Source organism: Scylla paramamosain, chromosome 35 (genome assembly GCF_035594125.1).
Source record: "Scylla paramamosain isolate STU-SP2022 chromosome 35, ASM3559412v1, whole genome shotgun sequence".
Classification (NCBI taxonomy): domain Eukaryota; kingdom Metazoa; phylum Arthropoda; class Malacostraca; order Decapoda; family Portunidae; genus Scylla; species Scylla paramamosain.
In genome coordinates, this window is record NC_087185.1 from 8,970,411 (window position 1) to 8,986,467 (window position 16,057).

At 48.5% G+C, this 16,057-nt stretch overlaps 2 protein-coding genes across 2 annotated transcripts; one reads left to right on the plus strand and one right to left on the minus strand.

Annotated features, from left to right (window-relative positions):
* The first annotated feature begins 2,034 nt into the window (after nt 1-2,034).
* On the plus strand, nt 2,035-5,581 carry LOC135090425 (uncharacterized PE-PGRS family protein PE_PGRS46-like). The gene is made up of 2 exons (XM_063987178.1): nt 2,035-2,048; nt 3,733-5,581. Exons 1-2 carry the CDS (start codon nt 2,035-2,037, stop codon nt 5,579-5,581), a joined length of 1,863 nt encoding a protein of 620 aa, XP_063843248.1.
* An 830-nt stretch (nt 5,582-6,411) lies between these two features.
* On the minus strand, nt 6,412-15,101 carry LOC135090647 (mucin-2-like). The gene is made up of 2 exons (XM_063987596.1): nt 14,969-15,101; nt 6,412-14,618 (listed from the first exon to the last, which is right to left on the minus strand). The coding sequence occupies exons 1-2, from the start codon at nt 15,027-15,029 to the stop codon at nt 6,724-6,726; spliced, it is 7,956 nt and encodes a 2,651-aa protein (XP_063843666.1). The 5' UTR covers nt 15,030-15,101; the 3' UTR covers nt 6,412-6,723.
* Between the last annotated feature and the right edge of the window lie 956 nt (nt 15,102-16,057).

Consider the following 16,057-nt stretch of genomic DNA (forward strand, 5'->3'; position numbering starts at 1 on the left):
CAAGGTCTTTGGGAACAGACAGATGAATATCAGGGTCTTGAGGAAGAGACTAAGGAGTATCAGGGTCTTAAGGATCAGACTCTCTCTCAGACCTCACTTCTACTTGCCCTTACTTCCTCCCTTCCTTTCACCTCTCCCCATTTCCTCCTTCCATCTTCCTCAACGCAATTTCTCTCCCCGTCCTTGACCTCCGAGAGCACATACTGGGGAGGGTCGGCGCTGACTGCTGTATATAAGGGCGAAGGAGGCACACACAGGCGGACAGACGCATCACTCCCTCGACAACACCTCTAGTAGTCTGCTCATCGACCCCAAGAACAGTAAACATCAAGATTTCTTTCGTCTGTCTCCTTGTTTCTTCACCTCGCTCTCGTTCTCACGCTTCCTCCTGTGAGTGGTTTCTGTAGCAGTCATGAGGGTCGCTACCTGTCTCTTCCTCCCAGGTAAGATTTTTTTTTTTTTACAGTGTTTCTCTCACGGTGCCAGTAATTAGTCATTCACTCAGCTCATCAGTCAATCAATCACTTTCTGTCAGGTGTTGTGGGTGTTTTTTCTATCAAGGTAGAAAAAAAAAAAATGGAAGAATTTCGAAGTAAGGAAGGTGGGTTTGGTTATTGCTTTAGGTTCTTGTTTCTTTTTTAAATATATAAGTTAGGAAATAATGGAAATAGTGTTGTAGAAACGTGTAAATGTATGCTTTAAGTCATTCACATTCATTGATTCAGTAAAAATTCCAAAAGTCAAGCTTTTATTTAATTTGATTTAATTTAATTTAATTTAATTATTATTATTATTTTTTTTTTTATGTAGGAGGGACACCGGCTAAGGGCAAAAAAAAAAAAAAAAAAAAAAGATCCACTGAGATGCCGGTCCCCGAATAGGGTCCAAAGCGGTAGTCAAATAGGGTCCAAAGCGGTAGTCAAAAATTAAAGGCATGAAACTTCCCTCTTAAAGGAATTCAAGTCATAGGAAGGTGGAAATACAGAAGCAGGCAGGGGTTTCCGGAGTTTACCAGAGGAAGTTATGAATGATTGAGAATACTGGTTAACTCTTGCATTAGAGAGGTGGACAGAATAAGGGTGAGAGAAGGAAGAAAGTCTTGTGCAGCGAGGCCGCGGGAGGAAGGGAGGCATGCAGTTAGTAAGATCATGAAAACAGCATGAGAATAGCGGTAGAATATAGTAAGAAATGCAACATTGCGGCGATGAGAGAGAGGATGAAGACAGTCAGTTAGAAGAGAGGAGTTGATTAGACGAAAATCTTTTGATTCCACCATGTCTAGAAGAGCGGTATGAGTGGAATCCCCCCGAGACATGTGGAGCATACTCCATACATGGACGGATAAGGCCCTTGTACAGAGTTAGCAACTGGAAGGATGAAAAAAACTAGCGGAGACGTCTCAGAACACCTAACTTCATAGAAGCTGTTTTAACTAGAGACGAGATGTGAAGTTTCCAGTTCAGATTATAAGTAAAGGACAGACCGAGGATGTTCAGTGTAGAAGAGGGGGACAGTTGAATGTCATTGAAGAAGAGGGGATAGTTGTCTGGAAGTTTGGGTCGATTTAATAGATAGAGGAATTGAGATTTTGAGGCATTGAACAATACAAGTTTGTTCTGCCCCAATCATAAATTTTAGAGAGATCAGAAGTCAGGCTTTCTGTGGTGTCCCTGCGTGAATTGTTTACTTCCTGAAGGGTTGGACGTTCACGAAAAGACGTGGAAAAGTGCAGGGTGGTATCATCAGTGTATGAGTGGATAGGACAAGAAGTTTGGTTTAGAAGATCATTGATAAATAATAGGAAGAAAGTGAGTGATAGGACAGAACCCTGAGGAACACCACTGTTGATAGATTTAGGAGAACAGTGACCGTCTACCACAGCAGCAATAGAACGGTCAGAAAGGAAACTTGAGAGAAGGATAGAAGCCGTAGAAGGGCAGTTTGGATATCAAAGCTTTGTGGCAATCTCTATGAAAAGCTTTTGATATGCCTAAGGCAACAACAAAAAGTTTAACTAAAAGTCTCTAAAAGAGGATGACCAAGACTCAGTAAGGAAAGCTAGAAGATCACCAGTAGAGAGGGCTTTGACGGAACTCATACTGGCGATCAGATAGAAGGATGAGAAATGATAGATGTTTAAGAATCTTTCTGTTGAGGATAGATTAAAAAAAAACTTTAGATTGGCAGGAAATTAAAGCAATAGGAACAGGCTGAATGTAAAAAAAATTTCTAGCAAGAAGGAAAGGTAGATGTTGACAGACAGAGTTGAAAAATTTGTCTAGGCAAGGTGCCAGCACACACACACACACACACACACACACACACACACACACACACACACACACACACACACATCAATGTAAAGCGAACACACACTATTATAATTCTGCCTGTCATCAAACACACACACACCTATTTGTCTAAAGTTAAAATTTCCATGAAACGCAACAAATAACACATCACACACAACTGCTCTCGTTTTACACATAATATTGAACTTTCAATTCTCTCTCTCTCTCTCTCTCTCTCTCTCTCTCTCTCTCTCTCTCTCTCTCTCTCTCTCTCTCTCTCTCTCTCTCTCTCTCTCTCTCTCTCTCTCTCTCTCTCTCTCTCTCTCTCTCTCTCTCTCTCTCTCTCTCTCTCTCTCTCTCTCTCTCTCTCTCTCTCTCTCTCTCTCTCTCTCTCTCTCTCTCTCTCTCTCTCTCTCTCTCTCTCTCTCTCTCTCTCTCTCTCTCTCTCTCTCTCTCTCTCTCTCTCTCTCTCTCTCTCTCTCTCTCTCTCTCTCTCTCTCTCTCTCTCTCTCTCTCTCTCTCTCTCTCTCTCTCTCTCTCTCTCTCTCTCTCTCTCTCTCTCTCTCTCTCTCTCTCTCTCTCTCTCTCTCTCTCTCTCTCTCTCTCTCTCTCTCTCTCTCTCTCTCTCTCTCTCTCTCTCTCTCTCTCTCTCTCTCTCTCTCTCTCTCTCTCTCTCTCTCTCTCTCTCTCTCTCTCTCTCTCTCTCTCTCTCTCTCTCTCTCTCTCTCTCTCTCTCTCTCTCTCTCTCTCTCTCTCTCTCTCTCTCTCTCTCTCTCTCTCTCTCTCTCTCTCTCTCTCTCTCTCTCTCTCTCTCTCTCTCTCTCTCTCTCTCTCTCTCTCTCTCTCTCTCTCTCTCTCTCTCTCTCTCTCTCTCTCTCTCTCTCTCTCTCTCTCTCTCTCTCTCTCTCTCTCTCTCTCTCTCTCTCTCTCTCTCTCTCTCTCTCTCTCTCTCTCTCTCTCTCTCTCTCTCTCTCTCTCTCTCTCTCTCTCTCTCTCTCTCTCTCTCTCTCTCTCTCTCTCTCTCTCTCTCTCTCTCTCTCTCTCTCTCTCTCTCTCTCTCTCTCTCTCTCTCTCTCTCTCTCTCTCTCTCTCTCTCTCTCTCTCTCTCTCTCTCTCTCTCTCTCTCTCTCTCTCTCTCTCTCTCTCTCTCTCTCTCTGTCTCTCTCTCTCTCTCTCTCTCTCTCTCTCTCTCTCTCTCTCTCTCTCTCTCTCTCTCTCTCTCTCTCTCTCTCTCTCTCTCTCTCTCTCTCTCTCTCTCTCTCTCTCTCTCTCTCTCTCTCTCTCTCTCTCTCTCTCTCTCTTCTTTATCTCTCTCTGTCTCTCTCTCTCTCTCTCTCTCTCTCTCTCTCTCTCTCTCTCTCTCTCTCTCTCTCTCTCTCTCTGCAGTTCTTCTCGGGGTTTGTTTCGCTTCAAGACTGAATGGACACAGTCATGGAAACAGTAATGGCAACGGCAACGGCATCGGCTTCACCTATGGCGCTAACGGCAACGGGAATGGTGCCAACGGCAAAGGAAGATACGGAAATGGAAACGGGAACGGTGTGAACGGCAATGGTGCCGTTAATGGCTACTGTTACACCAACGGGAACGGCAGAAAAAACGCATTAACCAGATACGGGCTTCCCAATGGCAACGGTTATACTTACGGTGCTAATGGTAACAGTGCTGCGAATGGCAATAGCTACACCAACGGCAACGGTGCTGTCAACGGCAACGGTCACACTAATGGCAACGGTGCTGTCAATCGCAACGGCTACACCAACGGCAACGGTGCTGTGAACGGCAACGGCTACACCAACGGCAACGGTGCTGTGAACGGCAACGGCTACACCAACGGCAACGATGCTGTGAACGGCAACGGTGCTATCAATGGCAACGGTTACACCAACGGTGTCAACGGCAACGGCGCTGTTAACGGAAACGGTTACATCAACGGTGTCAACGGCAACGGTGCTGTGAACGGCAACGGCTACACCAACGGCAACGGTGCTGTGAACGGCAATGGCTACACGAGTGGCAACGGTGCTGCGAACGGAAACAGCTACAACAACGGCAACGGTTTCAACAACGGCAACAGTGCAGTCAACGGAAACTTCTACACCAACGGAGTTAACGCCAACGATGCTGTGAACGGCAACGGTTACACTAACGGAATCAATGGCAACGGTTACACCAACGGGAACGGTGCTGTCAACGGCAACGGTTACACCAACGGCAACGGTGCTGTCAACGGCAATGGTTACACCAACGGAAACGGTGCTGTCAACGGCAATGGTTACACCAACGGGAACGGTGCTGTCAACGGCAACGGTTACACCAACGGCAACGGTGCTGTCAACGGCAATGGTTACACCAACGGCAACGGTGCTGTCAACGGCAATGGTTACACCAACGGCAACGGTGCTGTCAACGGCAATGGTTACACCAACGGAAACGGTGCTGTCAACGGCAACGGTTTTACCAACGGAATCAACGGCAACGGCTACACCAACGGTAACGGTGCTGTGAACGGAAATGGTAACGGCAACGGGTACTCCTACCAGCCCCCTAGTGTACCTGTGAACCTGTACCAGACCCCAGGCAGCAACGGCAACGGTGCTGTGAACGGCAACGGTGCTATCAATGGCAACGGTTTTACCAACGGAATCAATGGCAACGGTGCTGTGAACGGCAACAGTGCTATCAATGGCAACGGTTACACCAACGGTGTCAACGGCAACGGCGCTGTTAACGGAAACGGTTACATCAACGGTGTCAACGGCAACGGCGCTGTTAACGGAAACGGTTACATCAACGGTGTCAACGGCAACGGTTACTCCAACAGTCGCGTCAACGGAAACGGCGCCGTTAACGGAAACGGTTACATCAACGGCCGCGTCAACGGTAACGGTTTCCGCATCAACGGAAATGGTTATTCCAACGGCAACGGTGCTGTCAACGGCAATGGTTACACCAATGGAGTCAACGGTAATGGAGTGAACGTCAACGGGTACACTAACGGAGTCAATGGCAATGGTGCTGTTAACGGCAATGGGTACACCAACGGCGTTAACGGTAATGGAGTTAATGGCAATGGTTACACCAACGGAGTCAATGGCAATGGTGCTGTTAATGGCAACGGTTACACCAACGGTTTTAACGGCAACGGAGTGAACGGAAACGGTTACACTAACGGCGTTAACGGTAATGGCGCTGTCAACGGTAACGGTGCTGTCAACGGCAACGGCAACGGGTACTCGTACCAGCCCACCAGCGTTCCCGTCAACCTGTACCAGACCCCACGAGGCTAATGCGACGCCTGCCCCTTGAAGCCCCCTTTGGTTCCCAGCCCCACCCTGATGGCGACCACCCACCCGACCATCCCACCCACCTAATGGCGACCACCAACACCACCACCCTTCCCACAACGGCAGCCGCGCAGACCACCTTACACACACACACACACACACACACACACACACACACACACATCTGAACCTCACACGCTGAATGGATGCAGTGTATCGGTAACGATGCAAACAAACAATGAAGAAAAGTGATTGACAAAAAAAAAAAAAAAAAAGCAAAGAATAAAAGAAAATAAAAAAAAGTCATATGTGAAATTTAAAAGAAAAAAAACGCAAAAATATTTAAAGAAGAATAGGTAAGCGATCAGATACGGTTCTCCTTTTCGCTGCAGGTTTCCACAGGTGTTGCCAAAGTCTCATATAACCATCTACTAAAACAACAAAATGTTCTGTATTCTTTATGTCTCAGAAGCCAAAACTAATAAGGAAAACCCACACAAGATTCCCTATCACAAAAAAATAGGACATAAATATTTAACATTCAAATTTCTCGTCTTGTTTATCTGTTTAAATTGACTACCAGTGAACATTTTTATCTTGGGAGGGTTTCAAGTGCCAAAGGTCTAAGCTTCTCCTTGCCTCAGTCTGTCCCCTCTCCAATGCTTGTAGCTACATAATTTATTGCTTGATAGACACTCTTTTCCCATGAACACTAAATTATTGATGTCTGTTTACGAACTATCGAAGAAAATTAAATAAAAAGAAAAGTATACCCCTGAGTTTCATTCCTTTTATTTACCAAAAAAGTGTGAAGGAAAAACGGAAAAAAAAAGTTGTTTCATAATTTTATTGCCCAGAATAAAATACATTAGAATAAAAACATTGAAGAAAAGCACATGTTGATAATCACAGTAGTATGACAACATGACAGCACAAAACACCAGACTACTGAGAGATAGACAGATAGATAGATAGATAGATAGACAGATAGATAGACAGATAGATAGATGGAGATAGAGATAGATAGATAGATAGATAGATAGATAGATAGATAGATAGATAGAGAGAGAGAGAGAGAGAGAGAGAGAGAGAGAGAGAGAGAGAGAGAGAGAGAGAGAGAGAGAGAGAGAGAGAGAGAGAGAGAACTATGTCACAACGATCCACGTGATGGAGCTTTCAGTGAGTGGCGAGTCCACGTCTTTCCGTTCAGGTGGAGAAGGATTAAGTTGTAAAGGAATAGGTGGAGCGTAATACTTTGTAGGATTAAAACCTTTAGCTGCAGGTGGAAGAGGACTACGCTTCTGGGAGTCAAAATCTGAATCTTCGCTGTCTCTTGGATCAAAGGGAGTCAAGGGATCAGCTGGGAGAGGATCGGAGGGAAATATGATTGGGTTTCCAGGCTTGGGTAAAGGTGAGTTAGGATGGTTAGGTGAATCAGGGTCTAAAGTATTGGGTGAAGTGTTAGGATCCTTTGGGTTAAGTGAAGTTGTAATAGGGTCTTTAGGATTAGGTGGAGATGAGATTGGATCTTGAGGATTTGGATCTTGAGGATTTGGATCTTCAGGATTAGTTGAAGATAGATCTGGTTCTCTGGGATTAGTTAATGCAGGATCAGAGTCTGGAGAAATATTAGGGTCTTGTGGAGCTGACTGAGGAGTATTAGGGTCTTGTTCACCAGACTGAGGAGTATCAGGGTTTTGGGGAACAGACTGAGGAGTATCAGGATCTTGGGGACCAGACAGAGGAGTATTAGGGTCTTCTTTATTAGTTGGAGGAGAGTAATAGTTTTTCGGTTTATCTAGAGAATCACTGGGATCTTTGGGAGCAGACTGAGGAGTGCTAGGGTCTTGGGAACCAGACTGAGGAATAGTAGCGTCTTGGGGACCTGACTGAGGAGTATCAGGGTCTTGAGGGCCTGACTCAGAAGTATCAGAGCCTAAGGGATCAATCTGAGGAGTAGCAGGTTTTTGTGGACCTGACTGAGAAGTATTAGGGTCTTCAAGAACAGGGTTTTCGGGGTCAGACTGAGGGGTTTCAGAGTCGTGGGGGCCAGACTGAGGAGTATCAGGGTTTAGGGGACCAGACTGAGGAGTATTAGGATATTGAGGACCAGACTGGGGAGTATTAGGGTCTTGGGGCCCAGACTGAGGAGTATTAGGGTCTTGGGGTCCAGACTGAGGAGTATTAGGGTCTTGGGGGCCAGACTGAGGAGTATTAGGGTCTTGGGGGCCAGACTGAGGAGTATTAGGGTCTTGGGGGCCAGACTGAGGAGTATTAGGGTCTTGGGGGCCAGACTGAGGAGTATTAGGGTCTTGGGGGCCAGACTGAGGAGTATTAGGGTCTTGGGGGCCAGACTGAGGAGTATCAGGGTCTTGGGGGCCAGACTGAGGAGTATTAGGGTCTTGGGGGCCAGACTGAGGAGTATTAGGGTCTTGGGGGCCAGACTGAGGAGTATTAGGGTCTTGGGGGCCAGACTGAGGAGTATTAGGGTCTTGGGGGCCAGACTGAGGAGTATTAGGGTCTTGAGGACCAGACTGAGGAGCATTAGGATCTTCTTTATTAATTGGAGGAGAATAATAGTCTTTCGGTTTATCTAGAGGAGCAATGGAATCTTGGGGACCAGACTGAGGAGTGTCAGGGTCTTGGGGACCAGACTGAGGAGTATCAGGGTCTTGGGGACCAGACTGAGGAGTATCAGGGTCTTGGGGACCAGACTGAGGAGTATCAGGGTCTTGGGAACCAGACTGAGGAGTATCAGGGTCTTGAGGACCAGACTGAGGAGTATCAGGGTCTTGAGGAACAGACTGAGGAGTATCAAGGTCTTCAGGACCAGTCTGAGGAGTATCAGGGTCTTGGGGACCAGAATGAGGAGTATCAGGGTCTTGGGGACCAGACTGAGGAATATTAGGATCTTGGGGGCCAGGCTGAGGAGTATTAGGGTCTTCATTATTAGTTGGAGGAGAGTAATAGTCTTTCGGTTTATCTAGAGGAGCTTTGGGATCTTTGGGAGCAGACTGAGAAGTGTCAGGGTCTTGGGGACCAGACTGAGGAGTATCAGGGTCTTGAGGAACAGACTGAGGAGTATCAGGGTCTTGGGGACCAGACTGAAGAGTATCAGGGTCTTGAAGAACAGACTGAGGAGTATCAGGGTCTTGAGGGCCAGACTGAGGATTATCAGGGTCTTGGGGACCAGACTGAGGAGTATCAGGGTCTTGAGGACCAGTCTGAGGAGTATCAAGGTCTTCAGGACCAGTCTGAGGAGTATCAGGGTCTTGGGGACCAGACTGAGGAATGTTAGGATCTTGGGGGCCAGACTGAGGAGTATTAGGGTCTTCATTATTAGTTGGAGGATAGTAATAGTCTTTTGGTTTATCTAGAGGAGCTTTGGGATCTTTGGGAGCAGACTGAGAAGTGTCAGGGTCTTGGGGATCAGACTGAGGAGTATCAGGGTCTTGAGGAACAGACTGAGGAGTATCAGGGTCTTGGGGACCAGACTGAGGAGTATCAGGGTCTTGAGGAACAGACTGAGGAGTATCAGGGTCTTGAGGGCCAGACTGAGGATTATCAGAGTCTTGGGGACCAGACTGAGGAGTATCAGGGTCTTGGGGACCAGACTGAGGAGTATCAGGGTCTTGAGGACCAGACTGAGATGTATCAGGGTCTTGAGGAACAGACTGAGGAGTATCAGGGTCTTGAGGACCAGACTGAGAAGTATCAGGGTCTTGAGGACCAGTCTGAGGAGTATCAAGGTCTTCAGGACCAGTCTGAGGAGTATCAGGGTCTTGGGGACCAGACTGAGGAATGTTAGGATCTTGGGGGCCAGACTGAGGAGTATTAGGGTCTTCATTATTAGTTGGAGGAGAGTAATAGTCTTTCGGTTTATCTAGAGGAGCTTTGGGATCTTTGGGAGCAGACTGAGGAGTGTCAGGGTCTTGGGGACCAGAGTGAGGAGTATCAGGGTTTTGGGAAACAGACTGTGGAGTATCAGGGTCTGGGGGACCAGAATGAGGAGTATCAGCGTCTTGGGGACCAGACTGAGGCGTATCAGGGTTTTGAGGGCCAGACTGAGGAGTATCAGGGTCTTGAGGAACAGACTGAGGCATATCAGGGTCTTGAGGGCCAGACTGAGGAGTATCAGGGTCTTGAGGAACAGACTGAAGAGTATCAGGGTCTTGAGGAACAGACTGAGGCGTATCAGGGTCTTGAGGGCCAGACTGAGGAGTATCAGGGTCTTGAGGAACAGACTGAAGAGTATCAGGGTCTTGAGGAACAGACTGAGGCGTATCAGGGTCTTGAGGGCCAGACTGAGGAGTATCAGGGTCTTGAAGAACAGAGTGAGGAGTATCAAGGTCTTGAGGGCCAGACTGAGGAGTATCAGGGTCTTGGGGACCAGACTGAGGAGTATTAGGGTCTTGGGGACCAGTCTGAGGAGTATCAGGGTCTTGGGGACCAGTCTGAGGAGTATCAGGGTCTTGGGGACCAGAATGAGGAGTATCAGCGTCTTGGGGACCAGACTGAGGAATATTAGGATCTTGGGGGCCAGACTGAGGAGTATTAGGGTCTTCATTATTAGTTGGAGGAGAGTAATAGTCTTTTGGTTTATCTAGAGGAGCTTTGGGATCTTTGGGAGCAGACTGAGGAGTGTTAGGGTCTTGGGGACCAGACTGAGGAGTGTCAGGGTCTTGGGGATCAGACTGAGGAGTATCAGAATCCTGGAGACCAGACTGAGGAGTAATAGGGTCTTGGGGACCAGACTGAGGATCTTGAAAACCTGGCTCAGAAGTATCAGGGTCTAAGGGACCAGTCTGAGGAATAGTAGGGTTTTGTGGACGTGACTGAGAAGTACTGGGGTTTTCAGGACCAGAATGTGTAGTATCAGGGTCTTGAGGGTTAGATTGAGGAGTATTAGGGTCTTGAGAGTCAGACTGGGGAGTATTAGGATCTTGGGTACTAGGCAGAGTAGGATTAGGGTCGTCATTATTAGATGGAGGAAAATAATAGTCTTTGGGTTTGTCTGGTGAAGTGTTAGGGTCTTGAACACCAGACTGAGGAGTATCAGGGTCTTGGGGACCAGACTGAGGAGTATTAGGGTTTTGGGTACCAGACTGAGGAGAGTTAGGATTTTGGGGAACAGTCTGAGGAGTATTAGGTTCCTGTGAACCAGATTGAGAAGTAGAAGGTTCCTGGGGACTAGACTGAGAAGTATCAGGGTCTTGAGAAACAGACTGAGGAGTATCAGGGTCTTGAGGACCAGACTGAGGAGTATCAGGGTCTTGGCGACCAGTCTGAAGAGTATCAGGGTCTTGGGGACCAGAATGAGGAGTATCAGCGTCTTGGGGACCATACTGAGGAGTATCAGGGTCTTGAGGACCAGACTGAGGAATATTAGGATCTTGGGGGCCAGACTGAGGAGTATTAGGGTCTTCATTATTAGTTGGAGGAGAGTAATAGTCTTTCGGTTTATCTAGAGGAGCTTTGGGATCTTTGGGAGCAGACTGAGGAGTGTCAGGGTCTTGGGGACCAGACTGAGGAGTATCAGGGTCTTGGGGACCAGACTGAGGAGTATCAGGGTCTTGGGGACCAGACTGAGGAGTATCAGGATCTTGGAGACCAGACTGAAGAGTATTAGGGTCCTTGGGATCAGACTGGGGATTAGTAGGATCTTGGGGACCAGACTGAGAAGTATCAGGATCTTGAAAACCTGGCTCAGAATTATCAGGGTCTAAGGGACCAGTCTGAGGAAAAGTAGGATTTTGTGGAACAGACTGAGAAGTACTGGGGTTATCAGGACCAGAATGTGTAGTAACAGGGTCTTGAGAGTCAGACTGAGGAATATTAGGATCTTGGGTACTAGGTAGAGAAGGATTTGGGTTTTCATTATTAGTTGGAGGAGAATAATAGTCTTTGGGTTTGTCTGGAGAAGTGTTAGGGCCTTGAACACCAGACTGAGGAGTATCATTGTCTTGGGGACCAGACTGAGGAGTATTAGGGTTTTGGGTATTAGACTGAGGAGTGTCAGGGTCTTGGGGAACAGACTGAGGAGTATTAGATTCTTGGGGACCAGACTGAGAAGTATCAGGGTATTGGGGACCAGACTGAGGAATATTAGGTTCTTGGGAACCCATCTCTTTATTATTGTCTTGAGGACCTGGCTGAGGAGTATTAGGGTCTTGAGAACCTGACTGAGGAATAATATTGTCTTGGGGACCAGGTTGAGGAGAATTAGGCTCTTCATTATTAGTTGGAGGAGAGTAATAGTCTTTCGGCTTATCTAGAGGAGTATTGGGATCTTGGGGAGCAGACTGAGGAGTGTTAGGGTCTTGGGGATCAGACTGAGGAGTATGAGGTTCTTGGGGATCTGACTGAGCAGTATTAGGGTCTTGGGGACCAGACTGAGGAGTATCAGGATCTTGGAGACCAGACTGAGGAGTATTAGGGTTTTGGAAACCAGGCTGATGTGTGCCAGGGTCTTGGGGACTAGACTGAGGAGTATCAGGGTCTTGGGGGCCAGACTGAGGAGCATTAGGTTCTTGGGAACCATGTTGAGGAGTATATGGGTCCTTGGGACCAGACTGAGGAGGGTTAGGTTCTTGGGGACCAGGCTGAGTATCAGGGTCTTGGAGACCAGACTGAGGCGTATTAAGGTCTTGGGAACTTGACTCTGGAGTACTGGGGTCTTGGGGACCCAACTCTTTATTACTGTCTTGAATGCCTGGCTGAGGAATATTAGGGTCTTGAGAACCAGACTGATAAGTATTAGGGTCTTGAAAATCGGATTGAGGAGTAATAGGGTGCTGGGGACCAGACTGAGGAGTATCAGGGTTTTGGGGAACAGACTGAGGAGTATCAGGGTCTTCATTATTCGTTGGAGGAGAGTAATCTAGAGGAGCATTTGGATCTTGGGGAGCAGATTGAGGAGTGCTAGGGGTTTGGGGACCAGTCTGAGGAGTATCAGTGTCTTCGGGACCAATTTGAGGAGTATCAGGGTCTTGGGGACTAGAATGAGGAGTATCAGGGTCTTTGGTAGCAGAATGAGGAGTATCAAGGTCTTTGGGACCAGACTGAGGGTAATTAGAACCTTTGGAACCAGACTGAGGAGTATCAGAGTCTTGGGAAGTAAAGTGAGGAGTATCAGAGTCTTTGGGATCAGACTGAGTGTAATCAGGGTTTTGGGGACCAGAATGAGGAGGATTAGGGTCTTGGTTATTAGGCAGAGTAGGATTAGAGTCTCCATTATTAGCTGGAGGAGAATAGTAGCCTTTGGGTTTGTCTGGAGAAGTGTTAGGGTCTTGAACACCAGAATGAGGAGTGTTAGGTTTTTGGGAACCAAAGTGAGGATTTTCAGGGTTTTGTGGACGGGACTGAGGAGTGTCTTGGGGACCAGACTGAGGAGTATCAGCGTTTTTTGGACCAGACTGAAGAGTGTTAGGGTTTTGGGGACCAGACTGAGGAGTATTATGTTCTTGGGGACCAGACTGAGGAGAATCTGGGTTCTGGAGACCATACATAGATGTGTTGGGGTCTCGGGGACCAGATTGAGTAGTTTCAGGGTTTTGGGAAGCAGACGGAGGAGTGTTAGGATCTCGGGGACTAGACTGAGCAGTGTTAGGGTCTCGGGAATCAGACTGAGGAGTGTTAGGTTCTCTAGGACCAGATGTATTAGGGCTATTGGCACTTATTGGAGGTTTGGCAGGTGTGACAGAAGCAGGTGGTGGACGCTTGGGGTCTTTGAGAGTGACGTGACTCACTGTGTTGATGCTGGGGGTCGGGCTGACAGGTGTGGGCTCTGATCTGTGAAGTGGAGGCGCTTCTATAGCAGGCCTGGAAGGAGGAGGAGGTGGCCTGTGCGGACGCTGTCCAACTGGGGAGTGATGGTGAGGGGTGGGCCAGCCATCAGTTGAACCAGTGGAGATGAAACGTGTAGTGGAGTCTGGCCCAAAACTGATCACCACCGTGGAGTCACTATCTCCTAGAGGTGTGTGGGAGGGCAGACCCATGAACTCCCGACGAATAGGATCTGGTAGAAAATTCAGAGGGCCGAATGGACTGAAGGGGCTGAACGACGGTCCGCTGGGGTTTCCAAACGGGAAAGGACTAGGCTGTGGCTGCTGCGGCCGGCGACACTGGCACCTGCAGCAGCGGTCCTCGGGACTCAGGAAAAGACAGCGGTTAAGGCAGCGGCGCACTCCCGGGCAGAGGAAAGCCTCGGCACCACACAAACACCTGCGACAGCCCAGGGTGGTGATAGCCGTCAAGCAGCCTGGGGGGCAGCCGAAGGGATGGTGGCGGAAACACCAGGGCGGCGTGCCGGGTAGAGATGGCGGTAGTCTGACGAAGGTTCGACGTGGTGGAGGACGACGCCTCCTGTTATGAGGATGCGGCCTGGAGCCTCCGAGGGAAGATGGAGTGAAACCAAGGTGCCCGAAAGGGTCGAGACTCAGGCCTGTTGGCAGGGAGTTGGGAGCGCTGTCGGGTCGCTTTCCCGCGGGAGTGGGTGGACGGGGCGTGGTGGCGTTGTCTTCCATCTCGGTACAGTTGCAGAGGAAGCAGCCGCTGTTTTGGTCCATTTCAATGCAGCCTCGGTGACACTCGGGCACGGCGGGACAGGTTCCCGGGCCTGTGCAAACACACCGCTCGCAGCCGTCCTCGCCGCGCTCCACCGTGCATCCCTCGTGGCAGGCCATGGCGGGGCACTCTGAGGGGGGACACTCACACCCGGGGCACCCGCTGGCGTCAAGAATTTTCTGACAGGTGGATTTACACGGTGGGAGGGGTGGGCACACTCCTCCACTTCCACCTCCTCCTCCACTTTCACTTTCACTAGTTTTTCTTCCTCTTCCCTCATCATATTCCTCTCTTGCTTCAAAGGGACACTCGCATTGTCTGCAACCGTCAAGTGTTATCCTGATGGAACACCCGGCAGGGCAGGACTGGGGCTGGCTGGGGCAATCTGCCAACGCCACGCCGTCACACACGCACACGGGACAGGAGTCATCGGCGCTGGGCACGGTGAGGCAGGAGGAGGGACACAAGCGGCAACCTGGGGTGAATGGGGGGGGGGGGTGGTACTTGAAACACAGCATGGCGACTCTAGCTTGTCCCCACATCCTAAAGATGGGAGGTAAGGATCCCACCACTTCCTCTAGTGACAAGTCCTAAAGGTCTGAATTCTGACCTGTAGCTTGAGTCACGACACAGACCTAATGTCATCCTTCACAACTACTCAACAACCTTGATGACTACTTGGGACATCAAGTTTAACTCCTAAAGACTCTGGTAACTCAAGAGCCCTCAGAACTATGCAATAAAAACACTAATCTCATCTTAAACACTATATCTCAGATCCTTATGACTCATCCATACCTGAATCTAATTAACCCTGCCCCTCACCTGTGGAAAACCCGGATGCCGCGGAGATCAGCAGCGTCAGGCACAGCGCCGTGACGGGCATCCTGACGGCGTGCTGCTGACGGCGACAGGAGAGTACCTTCCCTAAAGCCCGAGCAGCGTTTGGTGAGAATCGTGAGGTGTGCGCGCATATATATATCCTGCCGCACCTTTCCTCCCCCATCCCCCACTCCTGGCCTTATCCTTGCCGGCTTACGTGTGTGTGTGTGTGTGTGTGTGTGTGTGTGTGTGTGTGTGTGTGTGTAACTGCCACTAAACACTTAAAACATTTCTCCAGACCTACACCACAACTTCCACCAAACTGAGTTCAGCACAAGGGGAAACATTTCCAACCGAACGAACGAACGAACGAGTGAACGAACGAACAAAAAGCGCCGCCGAGTATAAACGAATGATGCTGCACTAATAGCAACAAAAAAGCCACATAAAGAGAGGCGTCATTGGCCTGTGGAGAGGCCATGAGATCACGACTCATGTTAAAAATCAAGCAAGACAAAACACAACACACGATCACACTAGAAGGATTGAAAGGTTCCTCTTCCCTTTTTGTTCCTCTTCCATCCTTCCTTCCCTTTTCTTTTCCTTTCCCTACGCTGATATTTACATGGCCAAGCTACGAAAGGATCCATTCTCTCTCTCCTCCCTGCATTCCTTGCACTCTGTCCTCCTCATCCCTCCCTTCCTTCCTCTCTTTCCTTCACCCAATGCAAATATTTCTTTAGTGTAAATAATACCCTCTTCTTTCCTCTATCCCTTCCTCTCTGTTTCTCTCCTCTTCCTCATCCTGCTTTTCTTCCTTTTTTTCTTTACTTCACTGGTTTCTGTTGTCTTTTCCTCTCTTTCACCCTTTTTTTTCCCTTCGTCCCTTTCTCTATGCTCCTGTGTCCTCTCACCCTCCAATCTTTCCCTTCCTCTTTCTTCTCAGATCCTTTCTTCTCTCCCACCCTTTTTTTTTTCTTAAGAATCATTTCCATCATCCCATGCAAATATTTTCTTAGTGAAGATCATCCCTTTTTCCTCTTTCCTCTTTCCTTCATTCCTTTACAGCATCTCCCTTTCTTTCAACCCTTT

Coding starts and splice junctions, on each gene's coding strand:
- LOC135090647 (XM_063987596.1), bottom strand. CDS start 15,029: ATGCCCGTCACGGCGCTGTGCCTGACGCTGCTGATCTCCGCGGCATCC. Junction 14,619..14,968: donor GGCATCCGGGTTTTCCACAG/GTGAGGGGCAGG, acceptor CATTCACCCCAG/GTTGCCGCTTGTGTCCCTCC.